Below are 27,294 nucleotides of genomic sequence, written 5' to 3'. Positions count from 1 at the left end.
TGCTTCTATTCCCATCTGTAAAATATGGAAAGCAATACCTCTTTTTTCAGACCGTGGCCTATTTTAGATTGTAAGATCTTTGGGACTGCATCTTACTGTTTTTGTTTTCAATAGCACCCAGCATAATAGGACCCCTATCTTGGTTATGGCTTTTACCATAATGCAAATGATTAATAAGAGAATTAGTACCCCAGAGTTTGTGCTACTTGTACTAAGGCTGAGGTTCCTTGAACCCACACTGACCAGGCCAATTTCTATAGGGGTCACTTCCTTCAGGGATATCAATGACGAAGGTTTGTGGTAACATACTTGAAAACTAAAGTTTGGAGGAACAGCTAGTACTGCCCTTTACGCTGAATTATATACCATCTCCTTCACAGCAAGGTCCAAGGTCTTAAAACATATCTGGTCAGGCAAATGCAGCTATTTCTCTCAGAGCTATGCCTTTTTGGTTTCTAGATTGCTTCAATGAATTGTAACCTTCGAGAGAAAAGCTTGGTTGAGCTTATTAATTCTCACTTACTCTTGAGTTTCCATGTATGACAAGAAATATTTTGAATTGAATTACTTAAAGAAAGCTTCGCAAAATATAGTAATTAAAATATGCCATGAAAAACTCAGAACATTTTTTTACCTGCTAGCCAAGGGAAGAAAAGCTTGATTTCAAAATCAGACCTGGCAGTGACTTGGGTGGGAGAGCGCACAGTGTGTTAGTCAAGAGCCAACAAACATTTTTAGAAAATGAGACTCCGATCTCTAGGGCAGAATTAATGCTGTTACAAAAGCATTTCTCAGCCCTGGATCAACATCTCATAAGATGCCCAGGACTGCTATTATCACCACAACACACATCTTGGACTCTGATTACAAGGAGGTTTGATATATAAAGTAACTATAGACCCAACCCTGCGAGCTCATACCAGCAGGCAGTCCCCTGAGCTAAAAGATCTCCAGTGACCATGCAGGATTGAGGCCTATATCTTTATATTAAGCATCTTCTTAATAAAGCAAAATATAGTTCCTTCAGTGATTGTCCTACCAGTGAACCAGACAAATAATTACAAGCTTCTGCACTTTAGAATGAAGGACATTGTATGTGTTATGATCAAGAACATTTGTAACATTTTTGCAATTGACAGTTTTGTATTATATTTGAGAAGGAAGCTGTTAAGAACCTGTTTCTAGTGATAATAAATACGTCATGTGGTGTATTTTAATATCTTAAATACAGATTATTTCTAAAAGTACCTTTTGAATACATTTTAAGACATAAATACTTAAGTACAAACTTAAAAATATTTAAACTTATGATATTTACTGTTGCACTTTGCAGAAACAATTATATACTGAACGGATAAAAAAACCCAGAGTATTGCAAGAGTCATTTAATATGAATTTTTTTTGGAATTTCCACTGAATACAGATTTACAATCAGTAAGTGCTATGATTAATCAGAACATGGAGTTTAAATTATAAGACAACAGGAAGTACACTACTGGATGAAAAGAATACACCTTGAGCAGTGTTTAATGTAGAAAGCTAAAGGCTATGTGAATCCTCACCTGAGAAGTACATCTGTCCTGAAATCTCTTATTGCTATTACAGAATGGAGTTTTCATGGCAAGACCATCCTGAGCAAAGTAAGCACGAGTACTGACAGCCCATCAAACTCCATCTGCACCAAGAGTTCTAAAGCCAGTTCATGATACAAAATATATATAGATTAAAAAATGTAAATTCAGGAATATTTAATGCATTTAACAACTATAATTATCCTTTAGTTAGCATAATTATCAATGCTTAGGGCAAGGTCACTAGAGACTGAGGAAGAGGTATAAAGGAAGAAATTCTTGTTTACAGAGCATGGATCACAAAACTTAATGTGCAAAATATTCGGGATTCTGCATTTGCACCTTGGGTCAAACCTAAGTTGCGCACACAATGAAGAACTATATTAGCTCACTGTAATTTTAAAAAGCAAGCTAAGGGTCTGAATTAAAGCACGTTAAGTACATGCCTAACTGCTGCATGGGAACAGGACCATAAGCATTAAATTTATATAAAATAAAGTCAAGTAGATAATACGGGGTATTATCTACACAAATCCTTAGTGAAATAGCAAACTGAATACAGGAAAGGGAAAATTAGTAGGTAGATTGAATGGATCGGGGAATCCAGGTTTCTGATTCAAATCCATCCCGGGTCAGTAGCGACTAAGAATTGGTACCATTTGATGGCTGCTTGGTGGTCTGTAGGAAATGAGTTGGTCAAGACAGAATTCAGAGAGGGCAGGTTTCCTCTCCACACACTAAAAAAAGCCCACCGCAAGTGACTCCTTAGCAGTCTCAGCAGAGACCAGAAGTTAGAATTGACACGGAGATCGAACTCTCTTTCCACCTATGTAAGTAGTCCCTCACAGAACGGGGCTGAGGGCACTGCAAGGGCGTTAGCAGGGGGTACAGGGAGGGCGGAACCACTGCCACCTGCGCTGTTGTGTTTGTCAAATGATAGCTCAGTCTCTAAGGCGGTCTGTCAATCTGGTATCTTGCATCACTATTAAATTCATTTAAAGTATGAAAAGTGATCAGCAGACATTGACTTTCCACTTCTGGATTTTAACAAGAGGGCACGCTCACAGCTCAAGGGGAAAGGATAACGTATGTCCAGCAGTAACGTAGAAAGACAGCATCTCAGGCATGTGGTAATTCTCACCAGAACTTTTCTCATTCACTGAGAGTCCTTTTGTTCTTCTGAAGAAACTGGCCAAGCCTTTACAGTAGGAACTTTGTCTGAAATTGTCACTAAGTCAAGCTCCAGCAAGTCAGATTTTTAAAACACATTTCTACCTCAAGATAAGACACTAAATGTGATGTTCTCATTGAACACTGTTTACATTCTGTAGCAGTAAATGGTAGAGCTTACTGAACGGTAACCCATTCTACTAAGTCATGAAAGACAAAAGAGATAAAAGGGATATATTTTTACACTTGTGTTTAACATGAACAGAGAAATTGAAGCATTTACCCAAATTTTAATGCATAAATCAACTAATTTTTAATCTGATTCAGACTTAAATAATAAATAGTGGGAGAAGTATAATGCAAGACTTACTGAGTAAAAGTGAATGTTTAATTATCTCATGAGATCTACTTAAAAACAGGAGTAATGTTCACAACCATAAATCCAAACCCTTCACACTTTTTTCTTAACACAGCAGTGAACTGTAAAACTGCATTTACTGGGTAACCATTCAATTATTTTAAATATTAACCCAAGTGTTTCCTCCTTGGCCATTTCAATTTTTAGCACCAAAATTAGCTCCAAAAGAGGTACGGGTACAGCTCTGATGTTTTCAATGAATAGTTTACAGATAATACTTAATATATTATACACACATACTGTACATTCTCACATCCACACAAACAGGAGGCATATTTAAATGTATATATTGTGTGTTTCAGTTTGTTGTCAAAGACTTAGAGCAATGGAAATAAAGCAGAAGGGGTAATATTTTACATAGTAGGCAACTTTAATGCTGTAGTGCACTTATAAAAAAAAAGTCCAACTCTCCCTCCCAGCTCAGCAGCTTGTTTCAATTTTTTTTTTAATATCATGATTCAAAAGTTGCAGAAATTATTGCCTAAATATTATTCTATACATTTCCATCGGTGTTCTCAAAAACACTTGAAATTGCTACTTAATTTACAACTTAATTACTTTTTCTTACAGCTTTAATTCATTGGCAATTTTGGAAGCAATGTTTTTAAAAGCTATGGATGTTCCCGATATCCGCTTAAAGCGGACTCCATTCAGTGACAGTCTTGGCAGTTTACACACCTCCATCTCCCACTGTACAAGATTTTCCGCATGTCCCTCGCCATGGACACAGAAAAGCAAGAAACGCTCTCTTTGTTCATAGTCACAATTATTGGCATCCAGGACTTTACGAATTTCCCTCATCATATCGTTAGGATCCATGGAACTGGTAGTTTTCATGCTCCAAGTAAACCTCAGTGAGCGGGGCTTGGCTTCCTTGTTTTCATCCTTCTGATCCACAGCTACATTGCGACTGAAAGAAAACATTTTATTATTTAATAGAACAACCAATAGCCTCTTAAATCTTGTGTTGGTGAAGTAACTGCCATGTTCAGTGTGCATTTTTTGTATTACAGAAGTGCCTAGAGGGGCCCCCCACTTGGAACAGGACCCTGTTGTACTAGGTATTGCATATTATATACACACAGTAAGACTGTTCCCACCCCAAAAGCATACAATCTAATTAAGCCAAGACACAACTAGTGTGAACAACAATTGGAACAAATGGGGACATGACGATGAAAAACTTGATTACTACCATGGTGAAGGTAAGTTTTCACTCACCTGTAATTCAATTAAGGTTACAGCCTACATGGACCAATATTCTGGGCCATATAGCACCAGAAAGCTCTAGAAATCTGGAACCCTCATTAAGATAGCAGCTCTAAGTCACAACTTAAAGACTTAGGCCACAGCTGACATATAACGTGCAATGATGAACAGTCTAACTTCTGAAGTTACTGGAGAGCCTTTTTCAGAATAAAATACAGAAAGTTAACATACCAAACTAATGTTAACAAAAATAATCTCCTTGTCACTACAACAGAAGGTACATTGGGAAAATCTGATGACTATCAAATGTAAGAATTAAAGCACATAGTAATAACAACGTTCTTCTCTTGTTTTGGTGGTGGTGGAAACAGATGGATCAGAAGACGAGTTCCAGAAATTTGTAGAATATCAGCTCACTCTTGTATTTCAGCTATGAATTAGTGGTCACATGGCTAAAAAGAGAGCTGAAATCTGTGTACTGAAACCTTCACAGAAAAGTAGTTGGTAACATGCAGATAGGTGCATAAAAGTGTTTTCTGCATCAGAAACCTCTTCAAAGATTATTTTTGCTCTCATGGTATACCATACAGTTTAAAATCAGCGGTATGTTAAGATTCATAATTCAGTTTAGAACATAACAGCCATACTGGGTCAGACCACAGGTCCACCTAGCCTAGTATCCTGTCTTCCAACAGTGGCCAATGCCAGGTGCCCCAGAGGGAATGAACATACCAGGTAATCATCAAGTGATCCATCCCATCACCCATTCCTAGCTTCTGGCAAACAGACTAGGGACACCATCCCTGCCCATCCTGGCTAATAACCATTGATGGACCTATCCTCCATGAATTTATCTAGTTCTTTTTTGAACCCTGTTATAGTCTTGGCCTTCACAACATCCTCTGGCAAAGAATTCCACAGGTTGACTGTGCATTGTGTGAAGAAATAATTCCTTTTGTTTGTTTTAAACCTGCTGCCTATTAATTTCATTTGGTGACCCCTAGTTCTTGTGTTATGATAAGGAGTAAATAACACTTCCTTATTTACTTTCTCCACACCAGTCATGATTTTATAGACCTCTATCATATCCCCTCTTATTTGTCTCTTTTCCAAGATGAAAAGTCCCAATCTTATTAATCAACCCTCATATGGAAGCCATTCCATACCCCTAATCATTTTTGTTGCCCTTTTCTCAATTTTATCCAATTCCAAAATATCTTTTTTGCATGCAGATATGGTCACCCCATCTCAAAAAAGATATATTGGAATTGGAAAAGATCTCTTTCCTGAGTGATAACAGCTAATTTAGACCTCATCATTTTATATGTATAGTTGGGATTATGTTTTCCAATGTGCATTACTTTGCATTTATCAACAATGAATTTCACCTGCCATTTTATTGCCCAGTCACCCAGTTTTGTGAGATCCCTTTGTAGCTCTTTGCAGTTTGCCAGGGTCTTAACTATCTTGAGCAGTTTTGTATCATCTGTTTACCCCTTTTTCCAGATCATTTATGAATAAGTTGAATAGTACTGGTTCCAATACAGACCCCTGAGGGACACCACTATTTACCTCTCTCCATTCTGAAAATTGACCATTTATTCCTATCTTTTCTTATCTTTTGACCAGTTATCGATCCATGAGAGGACCTTCCGTCTTATCCCATAACAGCTTACTTTGCTTAAGAGTCTTTGGTGAGGGACCTTGTGAAAGGCTCTCTGAAAATTTAAGTACTCTATATCCTTTGGATCCCCTTGTCCACATGCTTATGGACTCCCTCAAAGAATTCTAGTAGATTGGTGAGGCATAATTTCCCTTTCCAGAAACCATGTTGAATCTTCCCCCAACAAATTCTGTTCATCTATATGTCTGACACTTCTGTTCTTCACTATAGTTTCAGCCAGTTTGCCTGGTACTGAAGTGAGGGCTGTAATTGCTGGGATCACCTCTGGAGCCCTTTTTAAAAATTGGTGTCACATTAGCTATCCTCCAATCATTTGGTACAGAAGTTGATTTAAATGATAGGTTACAAACCACTGTTAGTAGTTCTGCAATTTTCACATTTAAGTTCCTTCGGAACTCTTGGGTGAATATCATCTCGTCCTGGTGACTTATTACTGTTTAATTTATCAATTTGTTCCAAAACCTCCTCTAATGACACCTCATAAGGACAGTTCCTTAGATTGGTCACCTAAAAAGAGTGGCTTAGGTTTGCGAATCTCCCTCACATCCTCCGTTGCAAAGAATTTTAACAATTACTAAATTAAGTCCCTTTTATGGACATTTTTTGAACAGTTTCTAGTTACATGAAACAGACTTCTGTACCATCGTATTGGCAGAACTTTGTGAAAAAAGTATTGAATAAAATTAAAAACTTGATTAGAAAGTTAAACAAATTCAGCATGAAGATGACCTATTTGATAATTCTGTGAGTTATCATAGCGGAGACTTTCTTTCACAGGATCAGCCTCAAGCTGATTGGTAGAGTCAGAGATTATGCTCATAACCTTGAAAAGGGTAAAAATAAATAAATAAACATCCACACACTTTAGCACCCTCCAATATTGGATTATAGAACCATTCTGCAGTCTCACTGGGGGCTGTCTGCCTGCCTGCCCAGCTGCTAAAATGCAGAAATACATATAGGGAAAAGGCAACATGAAAGATGGAAGAGTTTAGAACCAAGTCACTCAATGCTTTAATCACTGTTTTGCAGACAGGAGGACTTCTTGGTTTAGTTTCGTGGAGTTAAAGGAAACAAAACCTGCTGCTTAGAACCCCTGAGCCACATAAACAGGGGGAAAAAGGTTCAAGCTTGCCTAAGTAACATTTTAAACAAAAATCATTACCCTCACCTTGAGCCCTCATATCTCCCGTTCCTCTCATATTCAGTTGGGAGCCTCATTGAAAAGAATGCAGAAACAAAAGGAAGTGGGAAAGAGAAGACAAATCTTACACTAGCATACATAATAGCTGAATAGCTGCTAAATGCAATATTTTAATGATACCGTAATTATAATATATTGTGTTATGACACTTTAGGCAACAACGATTCAATGGATTTTCAAGATCACAGCAAACTTAGAATACCACAAATGTCTTGCCCACCAAAACAATATGTATTTATAAGCCTCAGTTTCTAAAAAGTAGATACTTTTAGTATTAATTTTAATACTATATTGACACACGTACACATGAAGTTAAAAGTTAAGATTCCAGTGGGGAAGAATGTTGAATTAGAAATATGTAAAATTTATTAATTCAGCGTAAACAAAGATATACTAATTATTGTTCAAATTAAAGTGCTAAGCTATAAAAGAGAGAACAATGGTATTAAAAACCGCTTTAATATGCACACCCATACCTGTGGATCAAATACAGTGAAACTTGTAGATCAAAATGATCATCTTATTAATTTCTCCCACCCTCCCTTAAACCAGGATATAAATTAAAGTTAGCATAAGAAAAATTTCAAGGTAAATTCAAGATTTCTCAATATGTAAAATTCCTCTGAATATGAATTCTTCTGAATTCCTGTACCACGGACTCATCTTCCAGAAGACATATGCAGAAGAGTAAAAGAAATTAAGCAATATAAAGATTACAGGCAGAAAAGTTACTTAACACTGTTATATATTAATGTTACATTTAAGCAACCCTCAAGGCAAAACAGACTCAAGGTGGAAAAATCTCCCCCAAGCACCTGGCTACTTTCTCCCATGCCTCTCTCACCCCAGGCGTATACACAACATTAACACACCAAACTAATCATAGTAGATTAGGGCAGCTTGGTAAATGGTGTGAGGATGAGAAGGGAGAGTTAAAACTGTCGTGCATCATCTGTGGTGTATGGTAGCTGTGGTGATGAAGTGTATGCCGGTTTGGGAACATAGGTACTGTCATGTAGCTTTTAGTTTCTTTGCTTTTGTGGGTTCAAGTCACGTATGTTGTATACCAATCCTAACTATTTCACAGTGACGTTTAAATCTATTAACATAGGTTTATAAATTATGTGGCAGGAATTCTATATTTACGTGTACATCCCTGTCAAAATGGATACGGTGCGCCTATGCTATTCTGCAGGGAATGGTATAAGAACCTGAATAGAACAGGGACTGTGAACAACGACCAGGGTCCCTAGGTGCTACTGTAATACTCTGAAACCAGCAAGAAAGCAGTGAGACAGGTTTAAGGAACATAAAAGTTAAAGTGAAGATAAGGAATTACAGGTAAACCAGTATTCTATATTGCCACAGTGCCCAAAAGCCCCAATCAGAAGCCTACTGTGCTTCCAGGCACTGTACGACATAGATATATGGTCCCTGCCCTGAAGAGTTTACCATCTGATTAAAGACAGGATGTAACAAACAATAGTAGGAAGGGGGTAGGGAACATGATTAAAAGAAGAAGATCCTTAAACTAGAAGGAGAGTTTCAAGGTGTGTTTTACGTATTTTTTTCTTCTTTATAGCAAGATTTTACATAAAACAAGTACACACAAGTATATAGAAGAGAATCCAAAGAAACAATAAATCAAACTTTTTCCTAACTAATACAAACAAAATGCTGTTGCAGGCATACAGGAACACTGCTCTCAGCTACTTTTTTGGGGTCAGAATCACATTTCAAAATGTCTCAACACTGCAGTCTTATTTTAAAATCTTGAAGGGAAAAAATCTGGGCTAAATGAAGCTCACACTGAAGCAAGAGTCCTGTTCAGATTATTGCCAGAATACTATGTCAACACAGAGTGTATAGTACCACAACGGCCGTCCGGAGTAGGCCTCTCTCAACGACTATTCTAAGGGGTTTCTTAACTAAGGGCCTGATGCTTCTTCTATTAAAAATAATGTGTATTTCTTCATTGTATCAGTGGAAGCAGGTTCAGGCCCTATAAGAAGAGATGGTTCTATCATCACCTCTAGCAATATAGGATGGAGACAATCATTTTAAGCTATGCAACATATTTGTCCATATTGGTCAGTAAAATAATTTAGTTCTCTTAGTTACTGAATTGTGAAGCCTGTCAAAGACAGATTAAAATGCCAATAACATTTATAATCACTTTAGTAGATATGTCAAGCTGATGTGCTTCTCTAGAATGAATGGATATTAGAGAACTCAGAAATGGAAAAAGCCTACTAGGTCTGTAGTGTACAAGTCAAGACCTCTGGGCTGCTCTTTACATCACTTTCTCCGGGGGATGGAACACTAGTGAAAGCATGGAGAATTATGGGAAGGGAGAAAGCTATAAAAGCTGAACAGATCCTTTGCAGGTCTACTGTTGAAACCTCTGGATCTTGTGGAAGGCTCATTCTGGAAGGCACAGCAAACTCCTCTCTCTGTAAGTCTGAAGTCACTTCCTGACTCAGATGACAAAATGTCAAGTGCTGTACTCAAAAATACTCTCTGAAGGGCACTAGAGGCATCTGTTCCTCGGAAGTAGGGGAGAACATTTTTGCTTATAGTTGCAAGCATTTATAGATCACATCAGACTCGCTTTCTCAGTTGACAACAAAGGCTCAAGAAATACGAGTATGACCTGTCATCCCTGTAGTGAATGATACAAGAAACCTCAAGATTAGCTTACTCAAAAGTTCAGACTTTCAAAGGGACAAAAATAGTTTGTTCTGGTTTCAGACCTATTTTCAGCTGATCCTAGCAGATGAGGCTGAAGTTCAGTTAAAATTGACCAACTTCTAAATACTCAATCTACATTTAGAGAAATCAAAGGTATTCACTAAACACCTGCACCAAGATACAACTTGAGTTAAGTACTCTTATTTGTAAGCCTCTTTTGGAAGTACTTATAATTGTGAATGGGCTTAAAAATTAAAATCTGAACCAATAAATATACCAGGTCATTTAACACTCAAAACTACATTCCATGATGTGTGACCTCCAACATAAAAACTGGCATGAAGTTTCAGAGAAGCAGTGTCAGTCTTCCCATTCATACTCCTTCCCCCTTGGACCTCGAAGCATGGTTATGCTCTATAAAGCACCATGCAAACTTACAGAATTCTGTAAGTAAAACACACACCAGTGCACTTCTGATTAAAATCGTACTGTATATGCCATTTATAATACTGTATATGCTTCCAAGTCAGATACAGTTTTTAGGTTTCCAAGTTGCCAATGTGGTCTGCAGTACTGAAAGGAACACAAACTCCTGGTTTATAACCGAAGACTATTGAGCAGATAATGTGTTAAAGAAAGGAGCTGACTAATAAGCTAATTAGTTTTGTGATAGAGTAATTTTATATTTTATTTTTCTGTTTTAAGCCCACAGCTGTATTACAATGCCTACAGCACTTCATTTACTTTTGTTAAATGGTATGTGAAAAGTAGTCAATAGCATAAGTGATATGTTGACGTAGTACTGTTCTTCTGGTATATCTATCATAAATTATGTTTTGTGCATTTCAAGTGTTCTCTATGTATATATGTATAGTTAAAAACCCAGTGAAACATTAAAAAATAAAAACTGTCTAAAGAATATTTCACAGCTTGATTAAAAGCCATAAATGATTATAGGGGAGTGGAAATGGAAGGAGTCTACTAAAATAAGATTTAATTAATTTATACATAAAAGAAAACAACCTGGTTTTTCAAGGAAAATTACCTTTATTTAAAGAAAAGATTCTACAACAAAAAAGCTATCAAAATATCAACACACCTTTGCTATCCAAGTATCAAATTAGCCTTCCACAACATACAGGCATCCCTACAGATATGCAAGGACACTGTATAGTATCTTGTTAATGTTACATGAGATATGAGAGATATAAAACCCCTATCAGAATGCAGTGCACTACTATTAACACTTAATTTTTAAAAAACAAATGAAATGTGTAGCACTCAGAATTTGCCGAGCTCTCTGAAGTGAAGTTGTAATATTGTCCTTGTGGCAACTATAATAAATTCCAATGTTAAAATAAAATGAATTTCAGTAGACTAGATTCACAGCAGGTAAAGAATTTGGCAAAATAAATAAAAATCAGTAGCATTGCTATAGGCAACAATGTATTTCACTTCACTCACTGCCTGCTTACAAGAAGGAGAGAGATAGGCACACTGGTGGAAGTCACATGCACATACACATCTACTAATAGAAAGAAAAATTCAGAGGTGCATTGTTGCGCAAGTCTCTTTTTAAACAAGAATACCCTGAAAAAGTTACTATCAGAACATGAACCACTGCTGCAATTTATATTACAGTACCATATTTCTATTCAAAGGTAACTCACTAGAACGCGAGTTATAAAATGTAATTGAACTTCCCGACTAACAGATGCATCTCACTTTTTGCCTCAAAATGCAGTAAAGGCTTACAATTAAATTATAATGAGAGTCCAGTTGTGGAAATAGCAGCTTATTTGCTCAACTAACATTCTAATGTTTTACAGTAGCCATAGCCGTAGCTTTGGAAGAGGCAAAGCCTCTTTCAATCTCAGATCCCTGTGCAATTCACAGAACTCACACTGACCTCTGCAACTGTTCAGAATTCGGTGGCTCAGGCTACACGCTGAGTTAAGAAATTTGCCTTTATTTATTGTCAAATGTACAAGATTGCTGGCACTCAATTTCTTCTCTGATCTACCGGATCAACAAATAAAACTACAAGAGTCCATGTATATTCCTCCTTCCAATTTACACTCCTGTAAACCGACAATTAATGCCGATGGCAACTAATCCAATAAAAGAATTCTAAACTATGTTCACATTTGGGAATGCCCCAGACATAGCACTAAGAGGGCGTGTAACGTAATACTAGGATTTGTTTTGAAACAAAGAAACCATTCCAAGTCTAGTATGCAGGGTATTTTTCACAGCCTGACTTTCTTGAATGAATGTGAACTTCCGCAGCTAGTTTGGAGTTGAATTACATACAGTTCCTAGCATAATGACAGGTTTCAGAGGAACAGCCGTGTTAGTCTATATTCGCAAAAAGAAAAGGAGTACTTGTGGCACCTTAGAGACTAACCAATTTATTTGAGCATGAGCTTTCGTGAGCTACAGCTCACTTCATCAGATGTGATGAAGTGAGCTGTAGCTCACGAAAGCTCATGCTCAAATAAATTGGTTAGTCTCTAAGGTGCCACAAGTACTCCTTTTCTTTTTGCATATACAGTTCCTAATGGAATTAACTAAATTTATATCCTAACAATATCACAGCTTGCCTAAAGAAAGTATGACAAACTTCAAATTGCAAATATCAGTGATGATTTTACCGTTAGAATGAAAGTACAAATTGATGCCCATTTTTAAAGTAAAGTATGTTGGGCTGAAATGAATTTTGGGGGGGCGGGCACTTCTGAATCAAAACTTCTTCTCTCAACAGTTGAGCATGGTATCGTTCCAGAGAAGCTCTGCAACACTTAAAAGGCTACTGTAGGATATTACTAGAAAATTTAGCTAAATCAAAAAGCTGTTTCAAAGTTTTAGAAGTCTTCACTGACCAAAGAGTTGCGAGTAGCTCTAGCAATATTTCTTTCAGAGGGACTTCCTACAACTTTTAGTTTCTCATTGTGAAATTGAATTTAGAGTTTTATACTGAAAGAAATGAAGTTATTGGAACACAGTCTTTTCAAGCTTCCTTATTTTTTATTCTATTCTCTGAAGAAAATACGGATGTAAGCAGTTTTTAAGTCAAAATTTTTATTTCCATCATGCTTCATTTTTAGAATATTTTGGTAGCTTTTTTCCTGTTGGTCTTTTTTCCCCATGTTTTAGCTTATGGATGGTTGGGCTTTCCAAAGAACTAGGAGAAGAGTGCTGAAGCAATACAGCTTTGAGAATAGGGTGCCTGGCTCTTTTTTCACCTACTTCAACAGAATTACTTGTAATTTATGCCAGTATTAAAGCAAGAAGAATCAGTTCTGCCTGTTTTCTTAAAACCTTTCTATGTAGGATAGTTTTTCCAAGATTGGTTCCTTTTGTCAATGCACTTGCATAACTTTTGTGCTTTTGTTTATCTATAAATTGTAATTAAGTGCTTCAATTTATGTCATTGCTGGACAGTATAAGAGGAAGTAATTTGGCTTTGGGTACTCTACAAAATGCTTCTTATTTGAAGATTTTCAATGTACATCCTTCATCCCTCATGCAAACTTCCAATCTCTCAAGTGATTTGTAATTTTAAGTCAAATTTGGTGAATGTCTAAATTTGTTATGACCAGAAGCAAATTACTAATACACTATTTTGATAAGAATTTTCCTAATAAAGAAAATTAGAGGATAAAGTATGTAGAGCATCACTTACCTTTACACATTTGTGCCCTTATGTTTTGTCTACATTTTTCAGTGTTATCAAACACGTCATTCTTCAAACATAAGCATGCTAAGTGTATTAGTACAAAGAACAGAATTATTTTTGGTACTATCAACTCTATCAAGGAAAGAAGAGTGCACAAGGCATGCTTTGCATCTTGTTATACAGGTGCCACAGATGCTTAAGTATCATCATTAGTCAATGGATTTCCTTCTATATTTTCCTTTCAAGGAAGAAAGTATTTAGTTCTCAGCAGAAAGTTTAGTTTTTAGAAAACCAAGGCTAGAAAGCCAAATTTTATGTTAATTGCAGGAGCCACTTCTTTAAATATAAATAAATCCTACCTTTTGATAAACCTGAATGACATGTTTCTAAAAGAAATTAAGCCAAAACAATAATTAACAAAAAAAGTTTGTACCAATTAAATTGAAAATTCATTCAAAAAGTGAAACATGCAATAACAACGAGATTTCATATTTAAATGCACCTGGAAATAAAAAGTTTCAAATTTATTCTGAGATTAGAAGAATGATTTCAGGGCTGAGGAAACTTCCTCTTAATTTTATTGTTTTCAACTTTGTTTTCCTTCTGAGAGCATTCCAACATTTCTTCTGAAGAGAGTCATCACTAAATATTATGAATTCAAATGTATACCAGTTTAAAAATATTCGTAAACTGTAGCACTGTATGCACTTACAAAGGGATTGATTTTTTGTCTATTGCCCTATGTATTTCAGACAGGAAAAAAAAATCTCAACTTTTGTAGTTGAATAGCTCCAAAATTAACTCATTTCTCATTAACTCAAAGCGTATACAGGGTAAACTCAAATTGTCTTCCCTCTAGAACACTGACAGAGAGATATGCACAGCTGTTTGCTCCTCCAAGAATTACTTACTTACTCTGGGTCAATTAATAAGCAAAAAGCGATTTTATTAAGTATATAAAGTAGGATTTAAGTGGTTCCAAGTAATGACAGACAGAACAAAATAAATTACCAAGCAAAATAAAACAAAAACATGCAAGTCTAAGCCTAATGCAGTAGGAAACTAAATGCAGGTAAATCTCACCCTCAGAGATGTTCCAATAAGCTTCTTTCACAGAGCAGACTGTATTTCACTGTATTAGGCTTAAACTTGCGTGGTTTTTTTAAATTTTGCTTGGTAATTTATTTTGTTTGGTCTGTCATTACTTGGAACCACTTCTAGAGGGAAGACAATTTATGAGTTTACCCTGTATACGCTTTATACAGAATAAAACGGATTTATTTGGGGTTTGGATCCCATTGGGAACTGGGTATCTGGGTGCTAGAGACAGGAGCACTTTCTAAGCAGTCTTCAGTTAAATCCGCAGCTTTTGGGGGACGTAGTTCAGACCCTGGGTCTGTGTTGGAGCAAACTAGCGTGTCTGGCTCAACAAGGCAGGGTTCTGAAGTCCCAAGCTGCCAGGGAAAATGGGCTCAGAGGTAGTGTCAGCACATCAGGTGGCAGTCCCAAGGGGGTCTCTTTGACCCAACCTGTCACAAACTGCCTCAACAATGCATTTATATTTAGCGGCAAAAGTGTGAAATTGCCCACTTCTTAATATAAGTAATTTATTGTCACAAGAGTTTACCCATAGGAAAAATGAAGCAGGATATGAAAAGACTAAGATTAAAAGGATGTTTTTCTGCAAAGGTGAAAAAGAAGAAACGAAGTGCTGAGTCCTTAGGGATGGGGTGCCTTCCTATGAGTTTGTACAGCACCAAGCAAGATGGGGGCCTGATTCTGAACAGGGCTTCTGAATGCATACTTAATACATAGTATGCAACAAGAAATTGAGATTTTGTATTTCATTTGTGCAGTTTATTAAATAATCCCCAGATAGTGGAATTATTTACTGTCAAAAGGGGTCTGGCCAAAAGCTATTTTGCTGTGAATTAAAAACCAGAGTTCAAGCTTTTACAAGCTTAATTATATTCTACATAATTGACAATGCTCGCTAATAGGTTCCAGGAGCAGGGCTCAAAGCTTACAAATTCATAGTACATGAATACATCCACATTTTTAATGGTAGATGGAAACATTAAGAAAGGGCATTATAAAACTAGCAATAGTACAGACAGAAGAAGATGCTCCAAAAGGATCTAATGTTTGAATAAGTAAAGCTTTTTTCTAAGCCAACATTTATAGGTAAAAGTTACTGAGATAAAAATAGACATCTTAATGATAAAAAAAATCTCCACACATCTCCCCTCTTTAACCTGGTAATTTTTCAAAATAATGTACAGCAGAGAGGGGAGAACTTGGAGCAGGGCAAAAGCTTACCAAATACAAGACTGAGGCGCCTTGGATTTGTCAAAGAAAACTTCTACATTTTAAAGCAAAAATTCCCCATACTGGAATCGCTAGTTAGATATAAGGAAACATTAGGTTGACTTAGCCCACATAGTTCTGAAGAAAGGATAGAAGACTGTGAGAGATAGTGTATACAAGGTTATAAAAAGGAAAGTAAGTGAATGGGTCAATGTTTGTGGGGTATACGCCTAGTACAAAACAAGTAGTCAAAGATTCAAGTGGAATAGTCTATAAATCATTTAGCAAGATTAGGCTACTAAAGGCACAACAGAGGTAGGAGAGAATCAGAAGGTGTGTGTGTAGGACCCAAAGCCTCACTCCTGCAAAAAAAGTACACATAAGCTCGAAGATGAACACACAAATGTCATGCAGTGCTCTAACATGCATGAACTATAGGTCTTCAGCTCAGATACCAAAAAGAGGAAAATAAAGAATTCTGGAATGTTTAAGATGTATATGAAAAATATGATTTTTAAATTTTAGTTCCTGTGAGAGCAGAAGAAACTTAAGTTACCAATGGCAAATTCAGAACGTTGTAATTTCCTGCTGAAGTAAAAACCCTCAAAACAGGAGCAAGCCTCTGCTTAGGCTAAGCTCCTTGGGTAGGCTATAACGTTTAAGACTAAGTCAGGTCTATGCCTAAACTAAGAGCCACACAAATAAATCTTTCAAGAGTTGAGCCGGCTTCTGTTTAAACTGAGCTTTTAGGCTAGGCTGACTCTTTCAAAAATTAGGGCAGCTTTATATAGAGTGACCAGGTTTCCGGTTTTCGACTGGCACACCCGGTCAAAAAGGGACCCTGATGACTTCGGTCAGCCCCACCGACCGGGCCGTTAAAAGTCCGGTCGGCGGTGCTAAGACAGGCTAGTTCCTACCTGTCCTGGCTGGCACTGTGCTGCGCCCCGGAAGCAGCCAGCAGGTCCAGCTCCTAGGGGAGGGAGCCACGGGACTCCGTGCGCTGCCCGCGCCCTGAGCACCGGCTACGCAGTCCCATTGGCTATCAACTAGCCAATGGGAGCTTGGGGAGAGGGCGGGACAGTGCCTGCAGGTGAGACTGGCGCATGGAGCCTCCTAGCGCCCTGCCTAGGAGCCAGGCCTGCTGGCTGCTTCTGGAGCCTGCCTTAGCCCCCTCGCTGCACCACTGACCGGGAGCTGCTCGAGGTAAAGCCACGCCCCACCCCGAGCCCCAAACTACTCATTCCCGGCCCCACCCCAGAGCTTGCACCCCCAGCCTAGAACCCTCACCCCCCTGCACTCCAACCCCCTGCTCCAACCCAGAGCCCCCTCCCCCACCCTGAGCCCCTCATCCCAGGCCCGACCCCAGCCCACACCCCCAGCCCTCACCCTCTCCCACACCCCAACTCCCTGCCAAGCCTGAAGCCCCCTCCTACACCCTGAACCTCTTATTTCTGTCCCCTTCCCAGAGTCCTCCAGCCCTCCCGCACCCCAACCCCCTGCCCCATCCCAGTAAAAGTGAGTGAGGTGGGGGAGAGCAAGCCACTGAGGGAGGGGGAATGTAGTGGCCAGGGCCAGGACCTCGGAGAAGGTGCAGGTCTAGGGTGTTTGGTTTTGTGTGACTAGAAAGTTGACACGTCTAGCTTTATAGCTCCTTAGCCCCATCTGTCATTAAACTCCAGACAGAAATCAGTCCTAGTGACAGACCACACCATTGCAATGAACAGTCAAGTTAACCCATGTGAGTAAATCTCTGCAGGATAAAAGCCCAAGTATGTTACAGATCAAGGTGAGACATGTTGATTATGTTTCCTAGCAGGAAGTATGATAGGCCAAATTCTGCCAACTTATAACCCATGTAACCCTATAGAAATTAATTTGACTATAATTATAAACTATAAGAACAATGGCTTTCAAAGATCTAAAGAACTCAAAAAAATTCAAAAACTAATACATCTAGCATTTCAAATTGCAGAAATAGCTCAAACACGTTGTTCAATGAATACGAATAGAACTGAACTGCAGCAAAAAAGTATTTGGAGAATGGGAAGTACTTAAGCGAAGAAAAATTCTCACTATTACAGCTGTTATTTTAAAACAAGCCTTACCTTCTTGTTAGTTTTGAAGTTAATTTACTAAAAAGATTAGTGGAGCCCCTGCTCCGAGTCTGTGAAAGGGGTGTTGCTTCATGGGATAGACTGGGTGAGGCAGGTGGTCCATTGTATGTAGCAGTACGTCGCTCTCGGAGTTGACCATGGAAAGTGCTGCGACTGGCAGTTCCTCTTGGGAAACGAATGCGATCAGGTGTAGTTGCACTGCTAATGCTATGAGTTGAAGCAACAGGAGTTCTTTGATCAGAAACAGTGCTACAGAAGGAAACAAAAACATATTATACAGTTTCATATTATCTTTTACAGAAACACCAAAGTTTTGCAGGAACAAATGCATACCTACAAATGTGCAACCGTAAATTCTACAATACAGTACGCTTAAAGACATCCTTATATAGGCCATGGCAGAAAAACCAAAAAGTTACTACATCACATTACAGAATCAAGTAATATTTTACAAAAAGTTAGGAATAAAGAAAGTCTAAACACAAATCTGTGCATTTAGAAAAATGTAATACTGAGCAAGCCAGTTGGGAATTAGAGGAAACTGTGCATACAGATTTTCACTGACAAGACTGATGAAAGAAGGAAGGACAATCTTCCTTCCAGGTGTGTGTGAGGGAAATGGATAATGTATAACCTTGCTTTCTCCTTTCTATGCCTGTGGAGAACCTTGCTAATTTGTGAACATCTTGTAACAGAACTCTATATACCAGCAATCTACTTGAAAATATTAAAATTCCTAACAGTACAAAAAGATTAGAATATAATCCCCCCACAAAGTGTTCAAGAACAGGGGGATTTTTTATCATTTTAGTAGTAAGAAAAAAGTATTAAATGTTCACTATGGTAGGATATCACAAACACCACAAAACAATAAATGTAAACAAAACTAAAAATTAGGAAACATCTTGCAGAAAATACAGTCTAGAACAAATCTAAGACTAAAATTCCACAGCACAAAGTTAAAAAGCAGGTAAAACTTAGTTTCACAATTATTTCAGTTTTTCTTACATAAGCTTGAAGTTATCTGCGTCATTGTTTATTGGAGGTAACATCATCTTCGTGTGCACAGAGGCTGACACGGACATTGACTTCTGATGTCGCAGCCGAATGCTGGAGGAGGAGGTGGTACAAACTGAAGCAGGGCTAGCTGCATAAGCGAACATTTCTGTCAGGCTGCGAGGGGGTTTGGGTTCAGGCAGAGGCAGAAAGAACAGCATGATGGACCAATGACAAAGTGCAAACTACTGTGTATAGTGAAAAGAAAACACTTCTTCTCACAAACATCTGTCTTGTGTCAAAGAGAATATAAGCATTACCATCACTTGCATAGGAGCTAGAGCAATTAACTATTCTACACTGACTAAAACTTATTTGTTTTTTTAAACTGTCCTTTTCTGCAATGTGACAATTCAAATGCATTGACAGCATTAGCTTGTGGACACCTGTCTTGACTAGTTAGATGTATAGAAGCTTGGGCCTTGAAATTCTTAGTGATCTGCACCAAAGTATTATTTGAAATAAAGGTGCAGGTTGTATCAGTTATTTTTCCTATGAAAAATGCTTTTTTAAAAACATTCTTAACACCCCAGGTCTAATGATTGGGAATGATCTCCTGGGTGAACAGTAATTCCAGTCAAGTACTCTGCTGCTGCTTGAAAGTGTCCAGGTTTTTTTAAAATTTGCTCTTCCAGTGGGACACTCATTTTAATAAACCTCAACCACTGTAATCGTTTGAGGACTTAATGGACATAACCCAGACTTGAAGGCTTAGGATATCTATGCTGAATAGCAAAAAAATAAAAAATTAATTAATTAAAATTAAAAATGAGTTTATCCTACTCATGAGTCTACTCTGCTACAAGGACTAGGGGTGTTGAAGTGCTGGAATGGCAGTTCAATATCTCTGTGAAGAGCAAGGGACAAGATTGTTCGAGAGTACTTTGTACTTGGGGATTATTAAGCAGTACATTGATTAACATTCATGCTTTGAAGGAAGGTCTATTGAATCTTCTTCAGCAAAAAGGATGGATGGCTGTCATGTGGTGCCTCATAGTTTAAACTAGGTGGTAAAATATAAGCATTGTTCAGGCTCAGGGAAGAAACTCAGTATCTGGCAACAGGAGATCCAAACCTGCTGTTCCATGTGATCAAAAGAAAAAGTTACATACGTTTACATTTAAGAAACGCCCTTGTGGCTACAGATATTGGGGGCACAAGCTCTGGAGTCTGTGTCATTCAGTTAAGTCAGAACTCCAGAAGATCTGTAAGGATGCTGGTTCAGTTACATCAGTGGTTCTCAAACTTTTGTACTGATGATCCCTTTCACATAGAAAGCCTCTGAGTGCAACCTCCCTTAAAAATTAAAAACACTTTTTAAAATATTTAACACCATTTTAAATGCTGGAGGCAAAGCGGGGTTTAGGGTGGAAGATGACAGCTTGTGACCCCCCCATGCAATAACCTCGCATCCCCCTGAGGGGTCCTGACCCCCCAGTTTGAGAACTCCTGAGTTAGACTATCAGCTGCCTACTATAGATTTAGAGATTATTTAGCATGCTTTGAAAAATGTTTCAGAGTCAACATGCCAGTCATTTTTAATAGAGCTTTTTCTTACGTAAATTGGGTAATTTTTTTTAAAAAGCCTTTCACTGAATGGATCTGATATGTTATTTTATCATTCCTGTTTTTTCCCAGATGAATACATCAGCATACCTGTCTATAATCACTTCTTTTTTATTAATGGTTTTATTTTAATAAGAAGCCCAACCCATTTTGCCTTTCATTAAAATTTTCAACACCAGGGAGTTAGGAAATTGTGGGAGGATGAACACAGAGCTGCATGAGAGCTCTTAATCTCAATAGCAAGCATCTCAAGTAGATAAACACTTTTTAACGGATAAATAATCCTGAAACACCTGATCACTAGAGGTTCAAAACTTAATTTGTATAATTTATTATAAAGATACACTGACTGTTTCCCCTTTTGGGGATTATTTGTTCTAAATTTTATTTATCTTTAAGGGCATTATTAGATTTATAGAAACTGGGTCCCCTACCTCCAAACAGATGCTTAACATTTGAGCTTTCTCCCTCAGAATCTTCTGTATCCCACCTTTGCCAGAAGTCATTTTCCTGGTGCTGTCATATCCTGCTGCTAGGACTGCTTTTTTGGTTTGTAAGCTTGCTGCACATCGGTGATGGCAATGATTAAGTACTTTGCGCCTAACATGGTTTTGCAACTGTTTCTTTTGTGATATACTACTACTTTGTTACAATAAAAATCTTTATAAAAAAAGGCGAGGTGTTGCAAACAATGTACTCACACGAACCCCATAAGCCACCTCCAACAGTTTTCCACAGTTGTGACAAACTGTGGTGCAAGCTGGGATGTTTTGAGTGGGAAAAAGAGAGTAGCTCTTTGGAAGGCATTATATTTGGTCCCTACACTAATTGATTATTTTTTCTTAAAATATGCTGCCTGTGTCAAAACTCAATGTGTAAAAAAACACGAGTATGCAGCATATGGTGGGATAACATGTTTTGTAAAGAAAGGCATGAAACACATTTAAGCTTTTATATATACACATGTTCTCTCCTGACATTAGAAGAGCTCGTCAGGTCTTCAGCGGGTCACTATTCTCAATATCCTCAATTATAGTAAACCTAAAATCTTAGCTGAAATGTTCTTTAAAGCCGTTCTCCCTTACAATAATTCCTATCACAGAGAAGTGCAATTTGAAAGCCACAAAACCCATTTCTAAAGAAACCCTGAATTCAAACAAAGTTTCTACTTCAGAATCCCATCTAAGAAAAACATCACAGATCATTCTAGAGTTTTATCTTTCACAGAGTTCAGAGATAAGAGTATTGGAGAGATTAAAAGAACTGAAAAAGCAGCATTTATTCTAGATCCAATCAATACTGCATTTACGGCAATCTGTGTTAAAAGATGCTAAATCAGTCAAGCTTATGTCCAACAACAGCTACCACGTATATTGAGATATGATTCTATTACCCTCTACAGCAATTCTCAGTCTGTGCCAATCTAAGATGTACTATTACATGCACAAATAGTGAAATCCACTGAATCACAACCAGGAATTTCCAGTTATAAAGACAAACTTAACAATGTTGTGTTTTATTCTGTCAAACTTTAGTATTTTTAATGAACACTTATTGATCTTGCTAGTTACCGTGGTACCTCTATTTATGGAACCCAATAAAGAAGTTGTTATATCAAAGGATAGACTCCATAACAGCAAGTCCAACATGTTTTAACCAAAAGTAAAAAGTGGTAAAAGCTAATGTGAAATTTCTGACATCAACAGTATAAATGCCTTAACGAGGACACAAAGTATGTCCTAACAAATTTGAAGTTTGGAATAGGTTTTCTACTTGCATTACACTCTGATCAAGAATAGAAACTTCCCTCCCTGCTGACAGCTGCAGAAGGCAGGACTGTTTAGCATTTTTGAAAGTGAAGATAAGTTACAGAATACAAAGTATGTGTCTATGAAGGTCCGTGGGGCCAACACACAGGTTTATTTATTGCTATGTAGCACATAGCACTGACTTTGGACAAAATGAAGTCTACTGAAGCATGGTTTTAATACTGAGAAAGTCAAAGCCAGAAAAGACAAAGGAGCAATTTCTCAGCAATACAGAATGAAGCTGCTTCTAGCAGAAGACCAAGAGGATAACCCTGGAATCTCTTAAACCTGAAAGTTTATTTCAAGTTAAGACCTCATAGACCAGAAGATGCTGCAAAACAGAGTGCTAATTTAAAGATGGATTATAAAAGAAACTGAGCAGACTACCTAACTAAGCAAGTAATGAGCTCTAACAAACAATGGTATGAAGGGACACATTTTCACATGCATTGTATGAATATTTCTAATGACTATTGTTTACCTCAGAGCTATTAAAATGCTGAAGCTACTGAAATATCAGGAAAGCAGTTTTAAGATCAAGATTAATAAATGCAGAATATAATCAAGCAGTTTGCGTGCAAGGTGAGTGAAAAGATGTGTTTGGATTGATACCAGGTGGCGTATCTCTAAAGTGGTACAGCAACTGTTCAGAACTGTACATTTTGGACATCATTTTGGTTGCATGCAGCATCATGTTTAAAAAGAACTTGTCCAGAAAAACACATTAACATATCTTAAATTAAAAAGGTTTTCCATCCCTTTCCTTAACTCAAGCAAAGACTTAGTAATATTAACAAGGACTAGTCAATGGAGGAAGAGATAGACAGACACCACTATTTAATAGGGCTGTAATTTGCATACTAGTCAATTACAGGCCCAATTGGCCAGGTTGGCAGGGGGAAAAGAGAGGTATGCAGAGTCAATTTAGACTTAGGTTTTAACTCTCCCTAATTCCTGCCAGGCTTGCTGAAGGCCAGTGGGAGGAGACAAAGGTCAGAGTCATGTCCCTTATCCCAGACACCAGTGGAGATGATGCCGAACCTTCATTCAGCACATCCAACTCAGTCCCTCTTCTTTTACATGCTGCTGGAGAAGAAAGCAGGAGGCAAAGCCATACCCTTTGTGAAATGACGGCAACGCCACACAGTGACTGCAGCAAGTGCCTGTTCCCTTCCTCTGCCAGAAAGATCCCAAAATAGGGATCAATGGAAAGAAACTGATGAGAAGGGAGCTATTTGTTTTTTCCCCAGATATCCAGCAAAAAAATTACCACCATTGATTTGACTGGCAACCTCAAATCTCCTGCATAATGTAACTCCCCTCAAACTTAACAGTCACCTAGTTTAGGGAAAGGACTACTTGTGGCACCTTAGAGACTAACAAATTTCCACAAGTACTCCTTTCCTTTTTACGGATACAGACTAACACAGCTGCTACTCTGAAACCTAGTTTAGGGAGACAGCCCGTATTTGCGTATGAACAGTATATGAACCCTCACTCAGGCCTGGTCTACAAGCCAGAGTTAGGTTAACATAAGGCAGCTTACATTGACCTAATTATGTCAGTGTCTACGCTACAGCTCTGCTCCCGCCGATGTCAGTGCCTTACTATACTGACATAACACCACCTCCACGAGAAGTGTAGGCCTATGTAGTTAGGGAGACAGCATCCATGCAGACACTGCGTTACTTACATTGGCTGTTGGCTGTCATTCTTGTCCATTTCACAGATCCATGCTGGAGCTGTAAAATTGACAAGAAAGGCTGGTAGATTCCTTGCTTTCGGCTAGGAGCCCTGCAGCCTCCCGGGCTCTAGGCAGCTGGGAGCCTGGCGGTGCCCAGAGGGGCAGCCGAGCTCCCAGTGGGGAGCTGTGTGCCGAGTTGAGAGCCCAGGCTCTCAGCCCCCACACTGCTGCTCTTAAGTCAATGTAATGAAGTGCGCGTGGTGAAGATGCGCGCCATCGATAGAAGGGTAGTGTGAGCATGAAAAACTGCAGTAATTACTGTGGATACTAACAAAGAACGACTTAAGTTTGTAGTGTAGACATGTCCTCAGAGAGGAGCTTTGCTTCTTTACAGTCCCATTTGTTCAATAACTTGCCACAGATTGTAGCCACCTGGAGGGCAGAATCATACAACTGTAACTAACTGGTGCAGGCTTCAAATTCAACTGGTTGTAGTTAAAATTCACCCCAATTCCTGACAGAAAAACAAAATTAACCCCCCACTTGGCAGTTTCTAGAGCCAGTAAAGCTCCAGGCAGCACAGTAATGGGGGACTGGGCTGGGTTCTTGACTTGCACTCCAGCTAATAAAGAAATCACATGTGCTCCAAATATCCTACTTGACAAGCTGCCTCTGTGGGTGAAGGGGATGCTCACACTGATATGTTCCTCTTCCTTTCCCTCCTACCCCTGACAGGGTAGGATTATGTTAAATTTTAATGTTTCATGATATGATGGAGGCAAATTGAGCCTGCAAATTCTACAATATAAGTAACAGGCCCCACACTGTTATCTGGTCTGAAGGCAGTTTTTCTAGAGTAAATCAGCGATTTTCTAAAATATGACACTCCATTGGCAAGATAATGAGCACGGCATAGAGTGGAATACGTACAGACAGACACACACACACTACCATTTTCAGGCGGGTTTTTATTTGGCCTCTAATACAAATAGATGCCTTTCTTTAATTTTCTAAAACCAAAAATCTTTTACTGAAACATAGCATTCCTTGTCCAAATATCCAGAAGAATGACTGAATGATTCAAGTTATAACCTGTGCACATAGGCTATCCAACCACAGAACATATGATCACGGTCCATAAACTAGTATCTACAAATTTTGGGAACCTTAGTAGAATACTGCAGGTCTACATACTGCAAAAATTTAAAATACTTGTAAGTATCCATGAGCTGTGGATTCGTACTTACCTTTAAGAGAAAAACGTAACACTTAATGGTATTGCTTCACTTTGAATCATATACAACAACTTTTTCGAAGCATGAGAAAACAATTACAGCAGATTTTTCTTTGAGAAATTTCATACCTGTTCTCCTTGCCATTTTGGATTACTGAATGTCTATCTGCAGTGGTTCTCTCGCTACAAACGTATGTATTGCGGCGTGTCATTGCCCCAGGTGCAGTATTATTCTACAATTAAAGATACAATGTGTGTTAATCCACCCAAAAAGTTTGTGCAAGACTCACGGAAAATCAATATCAACAATATGTGGTTGAAGAGCTTATTTTCCTTAAATTTATGCTATAATTTGTTCTACAGCTTATAGTAAAAGCATTACACATTGATTTGTTTCCAAATTAGGTAAGATAAACAGAAATACCCTTTAGTTATGGTGACACTGCTGGTCTTTATAAGAAAGTGCTAAGATGAATGAACTGTTTGAAACACAATTTCATTTTATTTTGACTACTCAACAAGAGTTAATAGAGTAAGCTTAACTTTAATCACAAATGCCCTCAACTATTGATGTAAATAAAAATGAGAATTTTATGGAAGTTAATCTAGATCTGTAGTTCCTTTACCAGATATTCTTGAAAGATATTTTATGACTTTTAGAATGTGGAAATTATTTTCTTTTCTTAAAACACCTTTCTGAAACTGAATCAAACCCCAAACAAGTTAACTGACAGGAAAAGTGAAGATCTATCAGAAACAAACAGATGTGGCTAAGTACAGTGGGGAAGTAAATAAATAACAGCTCTTAAAAATACTAATGCCATAAAGGAGTCTAAAGTTCTGAAACCAATAATGAACAATTAAAATAAAAAAAGCAAATTCCAGAAAATCTCAGTTAAGACATTTTTCAAATATAAAAATACACAAAAACATTAGACAGAAGACAAGAGAACCACGGAGCCACTTAAAATGAAAATGGAGACCTTAGAGGGGGATAAAGAAATAGAATTAATTACTTTGCCTCTGTCTTTGCAGAGGAAGAGGGTGGAGATATGCCCAACTTGGCAGTCAATTTTCCAGGAACGACTGAGGAGCTAGGTAGTGCACAGATAACAGAATTATATACATATAAAAAAAAAGAGTTAGATGCACTTAATGTAGAAAAAGCATGAGATCCAGATAAACATGCACCCATGGGTTTTAGCGGAAGCAAGCAAGAAAACTGGTGAATCTCTGACTCCCCCCTTCTCATTCTAGTTCACTGGATTTTGGATACATTCCATAGGATTGGAAAATAAATCCATTACTGTGCTTTGTTTTTAAAAAGGACTGAGGGACAAAGCATGACACAAGAGAGGTTACTGAGTTTAAACATCCATTGCTGGGAAAAATCTTGGAAACCAGTTTAAGGGGTGTTATCAGTGAACACATGGACAAGCCGGTGTCAATTACAGATTGCCAGTAAGAATTTAGGAAGAGGACATAGTGCTTAACTAATCCGCTCTAGTTCTTTAGAGAATTACTGCTGTGATAGACAAGGGAAACTCAGTGCATTTTAAAAAAGAATTTGAGATAAGGTTCCGCATAAAAACGAATGACTACAGTAGTTTCTCATGGAATAAAAGGTAAAAAGATACTGAGGAAAAATGGGCCTAAGAAAAAAAAGACAGTAGCCACTGAAACTTTTCAAGTTGAAAAAGGTTCCAAGAGGGGGTCAGTAAAAAAACCTGTTGTTCAATACATCAGACAGCTCCCTGCAGTCCTTTCTCAGGCAAAGTTCTGGTACATATCTGTTTATAATCAGGTTCCAAATTCCCCACAGTTCCACAGCTGCAGAATATACGAAAAATCCATCTTTCTTCAGAACTGTACACTTGAATCCAAGGTCTCATTTAAAAG

The 27,294-nt window shown here is 38.0% G+C and overlaps 1 protein-coding gene across 16 annotated transcripts in view; it reads right to left on the bottom strand.

Annotated features, from left to right (window-relative positions):
- Positions 1 to 3,107: 3,107 nt before the first annotated feature.
- MARK3 (microtubule affinity regulating kinase 3) overlaps positions 3,108 to 27,294 on the bottom strand; it is a 112,744-nt gene continuing 88,557 nt past the window's right edge. For 4 of the 16 annotated variants that reach the window (XM_048855360.2, XM_048855361.2, XM_048855372.2 and 1 more), the window contains 6 exons: positions 25,525 to 25,628; positions 19,056 to 19,220; positions 18,039 to 18,296; positions 13,986 to 14,012; positions 7,224 to 7,268; positions 3,108 to 4,069 (listed from right to left, as the gene is read on the bottom strand). In XM_048855360.2, coding sequence (XP_048711317.1) covers positions 3,724 to 4,069; positions 7,224 to 7,268; positions 13,986 to 14,012; positions 18,039 to 18,296; positions 19,056 to 19,220; positions 25,525 to 25,628 — 945 coding nt within the window. In that variant the 3' untranslated portion in view covers positions 3,108 to 3,723. The remainder of the gene's footprint in view (positions 4,070 to 7,223; positions 7,269 to 13,985; positions 14,013 to 18,038; positions 18,297 to 19,055; positions 19,221 to 25,524; positions 25,629 to 27,294) is intronic. The other 12 variants (XM_048855362.2, XM_048855363.2, XM_048855368.2 and 9 more) reach the window with 7 other exon arrangements.

The sequence above is a fragment of the Caretta caretta genome, chromosome 6, assembly GCF_965140235.1.
Source record: "Caretta caretta isolate rCarCar2 chromosome 6, rCarCar1.hap1, whole genome shotgun sequence".
NCBI lineage: Eukaryota > Metazoa > Chordata > Testudines > Cheloniidae > Caretta > Caretta caretta.
This window is presented reverse-complemented; position numbering and strand designations above follow the sequence as displayed.